Genomic DNA, 13,890 nt, shown 5'->3' with positions numbered 1-13,890 from the left:
CTCCCCCCCCCCCCCCCTCTCTCTCTCCCTCTCCCACCTCTCTCTCTCCCCCCCCCCTCTCTCTCTCTCCCTCTCCCACCTCTCTCTCTCCCCCCCCCCCTCTCTCTCTCTCTCTGTCTCTCTGTCTCCCTCTCTGCCCACCTCTCTTGTTCTGTGAATGTCTATCCCATTTATTTATTAACACTCTCTGTGTTTCTATGTCCACAGTAAATGGAATACTGCGGTACTAAAACCCTTTACCTAACCTAGTAGCAGTGACCTCTACAGTGACCTGTAGAGGTCATGCAGCCACACATCGCCGGTGTAAACTATAGTATATAACAGTATTTAACTCCGGTGTAAACTATAGTATATAACAGTATATATCTCCGGTGTAAACTATAGTATATAACAGTATTTATCTCCGGTGTAAACTATAGTATATAACAGTATTTATCTCTGGTGTAAACTATAGTATATAACAGTATTTATCTCCGGTGTAAACTATAGTATATAACAGTATATATCTCCAGACTGGAGATATACACTGTTATATACTATAGTTTATACTGGAGACTCCAGTATAAACTATAGTATATAACAGTATATACCTCCAGTATAAACTATAGTATGTAACAGTATATATCTCCAGTATAAACTATAGTATATAACAGTATATACCTCCAGTATAAACTATAGTATATAACAGTATATACCTCCACTATAAACTATAGTATGTAACAGTATATATCTCCAGTATAAACTATAGTATATAACAGTATATACCTCCAGTATAAACTATAGTATATAACAGTATATACCTCCAGTATAAACTATAGTATATAACAGTATATATCTCCAGACTGGAGATATAAACTGTTATATACTATACCTCCAGTATAAACTATAGTATATAACAGTATAAATATCCAGTATAAACTATAGTATATAAAAGTATAAATATCCAGTATAAACTATGGTACAACATTACAGTATATAGCTAAAACATTCACAATTAAATGACTTTAATTGTGATAGAGATGTCCTTCCTGTCCTTCCTGGCCAACATGGGGGGGAGGGGGGGGCTGTGATGTCATCAGTCACTCGTGGTGAACTGGACTCAGAGGCTGAATGCTAACAACAAGGCCCCCGTGTCCCCACCCGGTGGAGGCTGCGGGCGCCATCTGCAACGCGGTAGGAAACAACTGTTGAGCGGAGCAGTCGTCAGCAGGGGGGGGCCACATGCTGAAGCCCCCCAGGCCCCGGGCCGCTGGGACCTCTACCATCACCAGTCCTCACCCTCTACTGGGTCTGGAAGCTCGGATATTCTAGAAGATATAAAACACACTTCAAACGAGCTGTCGTATTTGAGTAATTAGTTTGTGGAGAGGTCCTTGTGTATCTCTGTATCCCCTGTTTTATCCTCCGGGGAACATTCTGTCTGGAACACTGAAGAGCTCAAAACAGTCAGAAGGGTTTTTTTTATAACTTGGATCGTAATGAAAGTCTTTCAGCGGGCTGCATGTGTGACGCCCGTATTTGGGGTTCCTGTGAGTTACCATCTCTGTCAGTCTGGGAGCTGTCAGACCTTTGTGTGGCACAGTCATCATGGGACTTTCTTGGATGTTGCAACCGGTGGCCACATAGAATGATGGTTCCTCTGCTCGCTGCTGTTTCTAAGCAACACAAAAAAATCACTACAGATACAAAGATCAACGCAAAGACACACACACACACACACACACACACACACACACACACACACACACACACACACACACACACACACACACACACACACACACACACACACACACACACACACACACACACACACACACACACACACAAGCCTAGCAATGGTTCATAAACAAACTATTCCAGCAAGCATAGCCAACTTCAAACGTAGCCTACATGTTGGAACATCAATGTAGATAAATGTAGGTCTTGTCATTTTAATTAGTATATTTAGAGCTGTAGGTATGAATCAAATGATACCTCTAGTTGGAATAAATTGATTCTGTAAAAAACGATTTTTTAAAGTGAGTGACTATTTGAGGAGAGGGAGCCAGGTGATTGTCCTATACTGACACCTAGTGGTACGAAAGCGGTTCAAACGAAATTATTATGGCTAATAGATTTTAGAGTAAAATTGGCCTATCTAAGCATGATGCGTTTTTAGCTAATAGTTCGAATCCTTCATTAATTTTTTTTTCTGCCTTGCCTTGAGTTTTCAATGTGAAAGCTGCTAAAATGTTTTCATTTGTCATCATAATTGCATGTCGCTTCATAAGCTCACTGTGTGTGAGCTTATGAAGACACACAAACACACGTGGAGGTTTGTCGTCTGTTTCTTTGTTGAACATTTATAATCGCCAAGCTTAATGTTTACTTATATCGTATGAATAGACTGTTGACAATCTAAATAAGTATTGCGCTCTTAAGTACTTTAGAGATGATTAAAGCATCAGTAGCCATCAGTAGCCAGTCCCCCTGACCCCAAGTGTTGCTCTGTCTTCACCAATAGGCTATCTCCCGATTAGAACGTTTTATTGTTCCACTGGTGGACCAGTGGTTGCATGACTGTTCGGGTCTGTTTGGTCAATCCCTTGATTGGTATTTGATTGTCTCACTGCGACTGCGCCAGGGTGTGGTTGGAGATGCAGAGATAACCCCATTCTAGGTGGAGTGCTCCACCCTTATGGTTGGCCTACCGCGGGCGTACACACATCCTCCTCATCGGTTTCTGAGCTCTTAAGGCTCAAAGGAGTTTAATTGCTGGATCATATCCGAAATGTGCGTCCAATGAAACGCGCAGATGGAACAGTGCTCACGGATCGCTCGTTTTACCGCCACCGGTTTACAGCCTTGATGCTTATGATCCGTTTGACGCCATTAAAAGCTCTGTCTCCTCCGCGGTGGTTTTCTGATGCGCTCCTGAGCTGGTCTGCAGCAGATGGGTAATATTAACGTCCTGAAGAGTGGCACTGTAACGTCTCTCCGAGGCAACAGTTAGCAGTGATTGTATCCTCGTATGTAAACGCTCCGCAGGGAGAACGGCGTTTTGCTCTACGCGTATCGTTCGCCCAAAGAGAGACCAGAGAAGGTAAACTAGTCGGGAGAGATAGGAGGCAGATGGCCCATGGTGTCATGAAGGTGATTGCTCATTGAACACCTTGAAGCTAAACTGGACTGTTCTTAATGATCCGCCCCTCGCTGCTCTGACTATTACGATTAATCAGGACGGCTTTCTGAAACAACGCTCAGACCCTCATCGGTGATACAGGGACCAGTAACCCGTTTAGGTCTGGATTTCACTTTGTGTTCTGATTGAAGGATCGAAGACACATGCACACACACGTACACGCACGCCTGCCCGCGCACAGGCACGCACACACACACACACACACACACACACACACACACACACACACACACACACACACACACACACACACACACACACACACACACACACACACACACACACACACACAAAGTGTGCAGGGCTAATATAGTGTTTTAATTTTGGGATCCACCAGTAGTTCATTAATTAAACACAGACGATTTAGCCAGTGGTGAATCTAAGGAGCCGTTATATATGGTGCTCAAATCAGCTCATGTTTGTACATAATTTAACACACAAATAGCAGGGAGCTATTTGGATGTATTTCATGACTGGCACATTACACAGAGCCCTACGTCAGAGTACTATGAGCAGTCACAGGTGGGCTCTGCTGATAGAGAACTCTCTGACAGTGAAGGACCAACCCAATTTAGGGATTCCCCCGAGGACATTGACTACTACAGAGACGAATAACCTCATTTAAGCACACAGCTAATAGCACCACTGCTTATTACCACATTCACCTTCCCCAATGGTCAGGAACAACCATCACAGAGGTGTACACATAGAAATGGATTCGAATGAAGCAACAGAAAGGATAGCTAAAGTGAATAATAATACTAATACAAACCCTGAGGTGCTCTATCGGCCCCGCCGGCTCCGCTGGGCTGGAGGTGTCAGTCAGCGGGCCGACGTGTTGCTCAGCCAACACGGGCTCTGTTGAGGGGCTGGATGATCAGAACTCACACTAACGCATCTGCAGGCAGAAAGTGTGAAAGACAAACAGTCAGGGTCGGAGGTTAGAGCGCAGGTCAGCAGTGACCAGCAGTAACCAGCAGTGACCAGCAGTGACCAGCAGTAACCAGCAGTGACCAGCAGTGACCAGCAGTAACCAGCAGTGACCAGCAGTAACCAGCAGTGACCAGCAGTGACCAGCAGTAACCAGCAGTGACCAGCAGTAACCAGCAGTAACCAGCAGTGACCAGCAGTGACCAGCAGTAACCAGCAGTGACCAGCAGTGACCAGCAGTGACCAGCAGTAACCAGCAGTAACCAGCAGTAACCAGCAGCATGGTAATGAACACCATTCTACCATAGAGGAGGTTAGCCCCCAATACACACACATGCGCACACACACACACACACACACACACACACACACACACACACACACACACACACACACACACACACACACACACACACACACACACACACACACACACACACACACATCCATAAACCGCATTGAGTTGGAGGAAGCAACACTCAGCAGCAGAGTAAAGGTTTCAGAGCGGGAGCAGAAAGCAGCAGTAAACCAAATGCAAACGAGCCGGGACAGAAACAAGCACATGGCAGCAGACTGCTGTAGCAGAACCAGCAGCAGACTGCTGTAGCAGAACCAGCAGCAGCAGCAGCAGCAGCATTAGCAGCAGACTGCTGTAGCAGAACCAGCAGCAGACTGCTGTAGCAGAACCAGCAGCAGCAGCAGCATTAGCAGCAGACTGCTGTAGCAGAACCAGCAGCAGCATTAGCAGCAGACTGCTGTAGCAGAACCAGCAGCAGCATTAGCAGCAGACTGCTGTAGCAGAACCAGCAGCAGACTGCTGTAGCAGAACCAGCAGCAGACTGCTGTAGCAGAACCAGCAGCAGCAGCAGCATTAGCAGCACACGTTACCAGCACTTCAAAGCAGCCCTCTCCTGAAGAACACACAGCAGCTAATTGGATAACGAGGATTAGAGAAAGGAGTCAATAACTTCCCAGGGTCGTGCTCCACAACGAGCTACAAACCGCTCCTCGGAACTTCAATGTTCTATCAACTGTGTTGTTCTAAAGATAGGGAGGAAAGAGTTCACCATCATTCATGTTTTCTACATATATGTATATATGCATATTTCTAGGGCATATATCGAAATAGATGCGATTATAGAAGTCTTTTCCACCAACAGGGTATAGGTGTTGGCCGGTAGGTTTTCAATTAGCTTCAGTTTTGACAAAACTGAGAACACAGGGTTCTCCTCTACTGCTGAGGTTTAAATAATCAATCAGGAATACAATCACTTCGTAACTTAAGTTAATTACTTTTGTTTCATTGAATGACAACATTTAACCGTGCATTCCCTGGTTGTAGATAAAAACACCCACAAAGCTTAAAATGATATTTGAGAGGGATTAAGGCGACTAATACTGTACCCTTTAAAAAGACGAGGCCTACACTGAGTGCGCTCTGAAAGTTCACCTGGTTGACCTCGTCAGAGCCTCCCTCACAAACCCCCGGTCCTTCAGAACAAAGCCTTATCATGCGCAAACCTATGGTTTAATACATCAGGAGTCTTTATGTTGCTGCATTTCATGTGCTTTTGTTTATTTGTTAACGTGTTATTTGTTGTTTATCACCTCAATCGTTTTGGTTTTAAAAATGTGTAAGAAAGAGAATTCTGCTGTCCTAGCATACGGTCACTTTCTGAACCGTGACGTGAGAGTGGTCCAGTGGTCGAGTGTTCAAGGAGTGGGACGATCAGTCTCTTGACTTGGCACTCAGTTTAAACACACACACACACACACACACCTCAGTAAAATAAAGAGTCTAGAAGTGTTTATTTTAGTTAGTTTATGCGTCGTTTTGTACGAGATGGAGTTTGATTTGTAAACATACAAAACTCATCTATTATTCAGGCAGACTCAGCTGGAACCTCAGGGGAACAAGCTCACACACACACACACACACGCGCACACACACACACACGCACACGCACACACCATGCTGAGCTTCACTTGCGTGTGCACTGATCCCATTGGCTGCGTCCAGTGTTCCGCGCTCAGGTACAGGACAGACAGCGGGACGCGGGCGTGACGTCATCCCCCTCCCCTCCCCCCTCCCCTTCTGCGTCACTCCAGCTCGGAATAAATCCAGACAAAAGGTACCGAGGAAATGTGAGCTTTGTCAGGCTCCGTGGTGTTGCCATGGCAGCCGTGACTCCGATCCTGCAGCGTCGAGGCGGGAGAACGGAGGGTACCTGTGGGCTCTGGCCCCGCCCCCTTTGGGGATTCACACACCTGAGCCACGCCCGTCTTCTCCAGGTCGGCCATTCATACGTTCAGTTTATGACCCTGGACTGATCCCCAGGCCTCGTCTGTTCAGACCAGGCCTGTTTCCGCGTCGGCGGGTTTGCCCCAGTGGTGGGAGAGGCCGTGTTGCTTCGGCTGGCAGGTGAGGAATCAGGTCCAGCCGGTTTCTGTCACCTGGACAGCCCTACCTTCTCTCCCCCCGCCCTCCCCCCCTCCCCCCCTCCCCCCCGCTGTATTGTTGAATCCGGTACATTACACTCAGATGCTGAACTGATTCAAACACACCTGTTGCTACCTGAGCTAGAAGGTAAGCCTCTGCTTCTCTCATTCTGTCTCTTTAACCGCTGGATCATAGTCTGAACTCATTCTCTATGTCGGTATCGATCGTTGTTTGGTTGGTTTACTTGAACAAGTGAACCGGATAAATCTGAATTAAAAAACATTCCACTTGATGATTCAAAATTAATGAAATAGTTATGGCCGTTTTAATTTTAAAGTGTTGAGTCATCGTTAATCGTTAAACAATCAATTACAAAAACGCTACACATTTAAATAGATTAGGTGTCAAGCCATGGGTCCGAATATTAATCTGAATCTATACGTCTTCACAGCCACACAGCTATTAAGGAGCAACTAAACACGGAGGCTTTTGACAACACTGTTAATACACACACGCACACGCACACATACACACACGCCCTGCCACGAGACAACTCTGTTACATCAATATTAGCCTACCAACAACAAACACTAGCTGAGTGATAAATAACAACGGTGTTTGGAGCGTTATGGGTCACCAGAGTAGGAAGTCTGTCAGGTAATCGATCTGTAAGGGTGGTCTGATAGAGGAAGTCCTCGGGGAGGGGGCGGGCTGGACGTTAGTGCGGCGCTGGCGTTTCGAGCCGTCGTGTTTTGCCATTCGACGGGCTGGAGACTCTGCTTGTTTAGTGTTGAACACGCGGGAGTGGGAGGGGCAGAAGCAGATCCTCTCGTCTGCTTCTTCTTAATCTCGGCGTGATGGAGGGAGGGGGCGAAGATGACAGCCTGCTATGGCATTATTAATGAGAGCGGCTTCGCTCCGAGGGCAGCCAGGGGGCTGTGCATTCCTGTTAGTCATAGCACTGCGGGCTCCATAGATCTGCTGAGATGTTGTTGGCTACACAAGGATGGGAGCCCTGAACTTTGATGAGCAGAATGTCTTTTAGCTGACGACGAAGAAATATGTTTTGTCCGTATTGTTGCATTGTTGTTGTCGAAATCATTCCATCTGAAGCGTTAGTCACCGTGAAGGCCAGTGTTGGTCTGAGAACGGCTCGGAGAATGTTGCTTGTGCAGAAAAACTCGGGCGGCCACTTTGCTATTTCGGTAGGCCTATTTGTTGTTTAACGAGTCCACCATAATTCCTCTGTATATATGTCTATTTTTATTAATCTTATTTTAGACATTACAGATGTGAGAGCACCTCTGGGTTTAAGATCAACGATTACAAACGGCAATAAAGAGTCCAAGAAGATCATGTTTAAGGTATTGATCACATCAGATGATGGATTCACTTTGAGGCCCATCACGTGACAGCCAGATGAAGTCATCAATGTTTCTATTTCTTCTCACGGCCATATGGAGAGGAACTTAGATGATGACAAAGAGCCATGACTGATTAGGCATGATAGCAGAAGGATCTGAACATTAGTGACACAGTTCTTCCAGGTTAGCTGCCATGTAGCACACCTGGCTCCTCCAGGTTCAGCCCACCAGCCGGTGAGCAGATGGCTCCCGTGTGGAACAGGTGCGGAATCCTAGCATGGTGCAGCTAGCCGCCAAGCTAATGATGGCCTCATTAATGTTGTTATTAATATATAACAGTGAATGTACCCAAAAAATCACTATCAATTATAGTACATCAAATGATCTTCTTTGATGCATTTATTTCAAATCCAGGTTTTCGATTTTAGCATTTTTTTTTTAAGTATTCTACACATAGCCTATTAGTGAATATAGAATAAGATACATCCTAGTTTTGTCTAACAGAACAAGGAAATGCTATTAAAGGTATAATTGATGGGCTTACAATAGTTTAATCGTTTTTTGGGGGTAATTTAAATGTTTAGGGTTAACAGTTGAGCTAACAGTGAAGGATAATTCATTATGGTGTCAGATCTAGACCACCCTCTACAGTTTATGCAAACGTGAGCTTTATAAAATACATTTATCTGACTTATGGCCGTACGAGGGCCAGTAACTCCCATCACATTATTTATGATATTGATATCGTATCCGTTAGGCGAGTCAGAAACGCTGTGTCAGCTTCTACTTATATAGCTCTGCAGAGCTTTTCAATCTTACTTTCGTATTCATTATTTAATTTTTTATTCATTAAATGAATATTCACAAACCGCAGTTTGACGATGTGTAGGGCGTGCCTCTGGACCAGACCAGCGTGGTTCTGAGTGGTGGAACCTTCCCCTGGTGGAAGGGCTGCCGAACAGACAGAGCCCGTCCGGGCCCAGACAGAACCCGTCTGAGCCCGGACAGAGCCCGTCTGAGCCCGGACAGAGCCCGTCTGAGCCCGGACAGAGCCCGTCTGAGCCCGTCTGAGCCCGGACCTCCTCTTGTCTTCCAGAGCGACTGCGGTGAGATGGGACTGAGCTTCAGACTGGCGGCGGCGTTGCTGCTGCTCCTTCAGGCGCTCCCCCCGACGCTCCTCCTGGACTCCACCGACTCCCCCGACTCCCCCGGCCGCACCATCGACAAGGGCTGGTACCGGGCCCCCCCCAACAACGCTGAGGACCCCCCCGCGGGGGGGCAGGAGACCCCAGGGGAACAGGAGGCCCCGGGGGAGGGCCAGGGGGCCAGACTGGGGGAACAGGAGCCCACAGAGGAGGTCTCCTCTGGGGAGGCCCCTGGGGAGGTACAGGACACCCCCGCGGGGGAACAGGAGCCCACAGTGGGGGCCCCGGAGCCCACCGCAGGGGCCCCGGAGGACACCACCGCGGGGGACCAGGAGCCCACAGTGGGGGCCCCGGAGGACACCGCGGGGGAAAAGGAGCCCACAGTGGGGGAACAGGAGCCCACAGTGGGGGCCCCGGAGGACACCGCGGGGGGGCAGGAGGACACCACCGCGGGGGACCAGGAGCCCACAGTGGGGGCCCCGGAGCCAGTGGGGGACCAGGAGGACACAGTGGGGGAACAGGAGCCCACAGTGGGGGCCCCGGAGGACACCGCGGGGGGGCAGGAGGACACCACCGCGGGGGACCAGGAGCCCACAGTGGGGGACCAGGAGCCCACAGTTGGGGCCCCGGAGCCCACAGTGGGGGCCCCGGGGCCGGTCAGCGAGGGCACGTCGTCTACGGTGTTCGCTGCGTACGGACCGCCGACCGGCTCCGGGGCCAGCGGAGAGGAGGAGGAGGAGGAGGGCCCCAGCGCCCTCCCCCCCGCCGGGCCCCCGCTGCCCAACAACACGTCAGAGGCCAACGAGTCCAGCACCCCCGCTGCCCCCCGCGCCGAGACCACCCCCCCGTCCGGCCCGGGCCCCGCCCTGAACGGCTCCGGCTCAGAGGACACGCCTCTGAGCGACCCGACGCCGGCGTCCAACTCCAGCGACGGGGCCGCCCCGAACGCGACCGCCGCCCCGACGGTTAGCGCCTCCGAGGGGACCACCCTGGCTCCGGAGCCCCCCGTGAGCCCCGAGGCACCCGGAGGGACCGCCCCAGGGCCCGGGCCCCGCAGCACAGAGGGGCCCCCGACCGGCGGCCCCCCCGCCTCCGAGAGCGCAGCGACGGAGGAGACGACAGCGGGCCCCGCCGCCCCTCGAACCCCCGGCACCGCCACCGCCGGGCCCCCCCCCCCGGAGGCCACGCTGAACGCAACGGCTCCGGTCACCATGACAACAACCCTGGCTCCCGGGACAACAGAGAAGAGCAACGCCACCGACCGGGACGCGGCGTCGGAGGAGAGCAACACAGACCGAGGTACACAGCGCCCCCCGCCCCCCGGGCTGAGGTACTGCGCCCCCCGCCCCCCGGGCTGAGGTACAGCGCCCCCCGCAGTCCGGGCTGAGGTACTGCGCCCCCCGCCCCCCGGGCTGAGGTACAGCGCCCCCCGCAGTCCGGGCTGAGGTACTGCGCCCCCCGCCCCCCGGGCTGAGGTACTGCGCCCCCGGAGTCCGGCCGAGGGGTGAGGTACACAGCGCCCCTTAGTCTGGGCTGAGGCCGCTTCGGGCTTTAAGACGCCCCTGATCACGTAGTCCGGGCTAAGGCTGTTTAGGGCTCTAAGACGCCCCTGAGTCCCGTCTAAACCTGCTTTAAGCGCTAGTGAAATCATTAGAGGGCATTTGCATTCCTCCATGCAGGGCTGGGCTGAATCACCTCAGACCTCCCGCCCAAAGGCCCTTGCACTTAAGTTACATCACCACTGGGCTTCATTTACACACTCGCCTCTCTCTCTCTCCTCCGCTGACCTACTTTGACCTAGTGTCTCTTTCCCCCTATTGGTGGAGAGCACAAAAACTCCCTTCTTTCAGTGGGAGAAACTGGGTTGGGTTTCGAGTGCCTTTCCCTTTCCCTGCAAAGGGAAAAGGGGTCCGTTACATGTCCCTTCTCCCAGCACAATGTGGCCTTGTGTGAGTCCCAGGAGGACAGGCCATGGGCTGGGGTTACACAGCTCCCTAGAGGGGCGTGGGATCGCCCGGTCCTTTTGCATCATAACAGCTTCTAAATGTTGTTGACCTGGTAGCTGTCAGCCGCTTATTCAAGTAAACCAAAAATAGGATGTTGTTGTTGCGTTGATCGGTGTTGAATCTGTTGATCAGCTCTTGCTGCTCACGCTGGTACAATCCTACATAAATTTGAATCCTTCTGCAGTGTTTGTTAATTGCATTCATTGTTCAATATTCAATCAATGGTGAATTGTTCTTGTACAAATTGGAAAAATGTAACTGACAGCTGCCTGCATGAAGATTAATCAACAGTCTTTTCACTGAGAATTAGGGTTAAATGAAGGGAATACGTTACGGTGACACGTTACACGGGGTTAAGTCCTGGGCGGTGTTCCTCCCCCTGCAGGGTTGGTCTCCAGTTCCAAGGGAAACAAACAGAACGGGGCCTGGGCCGCAATCTTGGGGACAGCAGTGGCTGTGTGCGTGCTCGCGTTGGTCGTCTTTGTCATTCTGAAGAAGAAGAACCAGAAGGCGTTCTCCCACAGAAAGCTGGTGGAGTTCTCCTCAGACCCAGGTAAATTTAAATCCACAAATCAATGCAAAATTATTAAATGTAAAATGTGCAATTAATTTATGTATTTCAAATGAGTTTCCCGAAGTAATTTTAAGTGTTGCAGAAAATGCAGTACAAGCACACGATGCTTGTTATGTAATCCGTTTCAAGTTGAAACCTTAACTATGAATGTTTCTATTGCAGAGATTTACTCCCAATATATCTGAACTAGCAAGTCTCTTTACACTTTCTCAGTATTATCTTATTCTGCTCTAATTAGAAGAACCTCTGAAGCTATAACTGGAGCTTCAGAACGGACACAGTGCAGGTGTCCGTCAGAGGAAGAAAGGTCTTTGGTCGGGTTGTTTTCTAGAAGGAGTGAAAGTCGTTAACACTTGTTCCTGTTCCCAGTTCTTACCCTAGACAACAGTGAGTCTCTGGAGTCGACTAACTACGGCCGGGGGGGCTACTACAACCCGGCGCTGCAGATGACCACCATGCCACCACGATACAACGCACCCATCCCAGACGGCTACGTGGACTGAAGTCAGCGTCTTGTAGATCAGAAGAACTGTGTTCATAGAGGTGGAAGATACAAAGGAAGGGTTGTGAATACATAACATGAAGATGACTCGATAACATATGATCAAAACCAATATTTTTTATTTGTACCTGTCCAGCTTTAATGCAGTTGTATCCAACATTGTGCTTAGAGAGAGCGTAAGGCGTAAGATTATAAGGCACAGCTTTTATATTTTGTTGCCAAATAAAATGTATGTTTTTTGAAGGATTAGAAATAGCTTAAATGTGGTAGGGGTTCATCAGTATGTTTGGACGTCATTATTTACAGCCTGGAGTTTAGATACCAGAGCCCCCCCCCCCGACCTGAGCTGTATTAGGCATCGTACCGACACACAGTATGGCCTCATGTAGATACCTCCTCCATACAATCGCCAAGATAAGGTTTGATATCGGAAGCGTTTTCATGCTGCACACAATCTGTCATCTGCACGTCAACCCAGAATGTGATGAAGAAAGGAAAAATGAAGGATGTGAGCTGCTTGTCTGATCAAATTGATGAATGGTTTCATATTAAATGGCCAACAATAATCTACGTATGTTTTCATTCCAAGTTTAACAGAATAACACTGGGACTGAATGGCAAGCATTCTCTCTCTGATAACTGTACAGTAGCATGTGTTTTACTTATCCCAAACATTTTCAAGAGAAGTGTAAACTAAGTCATTGAATGCTTTAGTTTACACTTTTGGAATCCGTGCCCCGAGTCCGTCCTCTTGGTTTTAGGCACACAGTACTAAAATAAACATGTCACATTCAATTAGCAGCCGTTAGATAACATCACATGAACAACGTCATATGAACAGGCCCTTAATGTTTGCGTCCTGATATAGTTTGAATGTCATCATATTGTTCAAGTTTCAGCCATTTGAGGGGGGGGGGGGGGGGGGGGGTAGATAGTTGACCCACAACGGGAATAAACTTTGTACTTCTTAAACTGTTGAGAATATTAACATCAAGCTCAGATTTCTATTGAACCCGAATCCCAAACGCATGTTGGAGCAGCCACCGAGCTCAGAGAGGGTGGTACATGTGTAAGTAATAAATGCTTTAATTCAATAGTCACTAAATTGTGAACACCTGTAGCCTGTGGATAGAGATCAGGTCTTTACAGATTGCGGTAAATGCTGCCATTTTTTATTACAATGAACACACCTTTTATATGTATGTGTACATTGCAGAATCAAAGAATGAATTCTTTACATGAATAGAGATTGTATCAGATGTATCTGAGTCATCACATCTACGGGTACAGCCCCATCGTAGCATGTTGCACGGAGTCGGATATCATGAATCACTGTCCTGCGTGACGTCTATTGGGCGCTATGAAGCTCAACCTGCTCTACCTAATGACAGGGTGTCTCCTGCCCCAGCTGCTGTCAATATCTCTAGCCCGGAGTGATCAGAATCACAGCCGTCTCTGATATTGCTACCGGCTTGCCACTGTCACTCTTTTAATGTTGTCAGGTTGTGTCGCGCAATGGCTTTTAATAAGTGGAGATGATCGTGTCACTGTCTACTTTGAGCTTAATTAAATACAAATTTGAGTTTGCCATGACTTCTAATAAAGTGTAGCTATGTGCCACCTGGATTCAGCGTAGCCTATCTGACATGCTGAAGATGACAGAAAAAGTGTCGCCATGTTCCTTTCTGTGACGCAAAATGTAAGCAAATAATATCAACATAAAGCTTACATGTTTTAACCATTAC

The 13,890-nt window shown here is 48.7% G+C and overlaps 1 protein-coding gene across 2 annotated transcripts; it reads left to right on the top strand.

The window, feature by feature from the left end:
* Positions 1 to 6,614: 6,614 nt before the first annotated feature.
* LOC115559175 (cell surface glycoprotein 1) lies at positions 6,615 to 12,711 on the top strand. Of its 2 annotated transcripts, none has more exons than XM_030377918.1 (4): positions 6,615 to 6,701; positions 9,015 to 10,362; positions 11,455 to 11,622; positions 12,013 to 12,711. In XM_030377918.1, the coding sequence occupies exons 2-4, from the start codon at positions 9,030 to 9,032 to the stop codon at positions 12,144 to 12,146; spliced, it is 1,635 nt and encodes a 544-aa protein (XP_030233778.1). In that variant the 5' UTR covers positions 6,615 to 6,701; positions 9,015 to 9,029; the 3' UTR covers positions 12,147 to 12,711. The 2 variants fall into 2 exon arrangements, with proteins under 2 accessions (XP_030233778.1, XP_030233777.1); XM_030377917.1 differs by lacking the exon at positions 6,615 to 6,701 and adding an exon at positions 7,377 to 7,759.
* The last annotated feature ends 1,179 nt before the right edge of the window (positions 12,712 to 13,890 follow it).

The sequence above is a fragment of the Gadus morhua genome, chromosome 14 (genome assembly GCF_902167405.1).
Source record: "Gadus morhua chromosome 14, gadMor3.0, whole genome shotgun sequence".
Taxonomy (NCBI): Eukaryota; Metazoa; Chordata; class Actinopteri; order Gadiformes; family Gadidae; genus Gadus; species Gadus morhua.
This window is presented reverse-complemented; position numbering and strand designations above follow the sequence as displayed.

Bases quoted from the DNA above. Each gene is read 5' to 3' on its own strand.
- LOC115559175 (XM_030377917.1), top strand. From the start codon at position 7,616: ATGTTTTGTCCGTATTGTTGCATTGTTGTTGTCGAAATCATTCCATCT. The intron at 10,363-11,454 runs GTACACAGCGCC...CTCCCCCTGCAG, and splicing joins GGAGAGCAACACAGACCGAG to GGTTGGTCTCCAGTTCCAAG. The intron at 11,623-12,012 runs GTAAATTTAAAT...TCCTGTTCCCAG, and splicing joins GGAGTTCTCCTCAGACCCAG to TTCTTACCCTAGACAACAGT.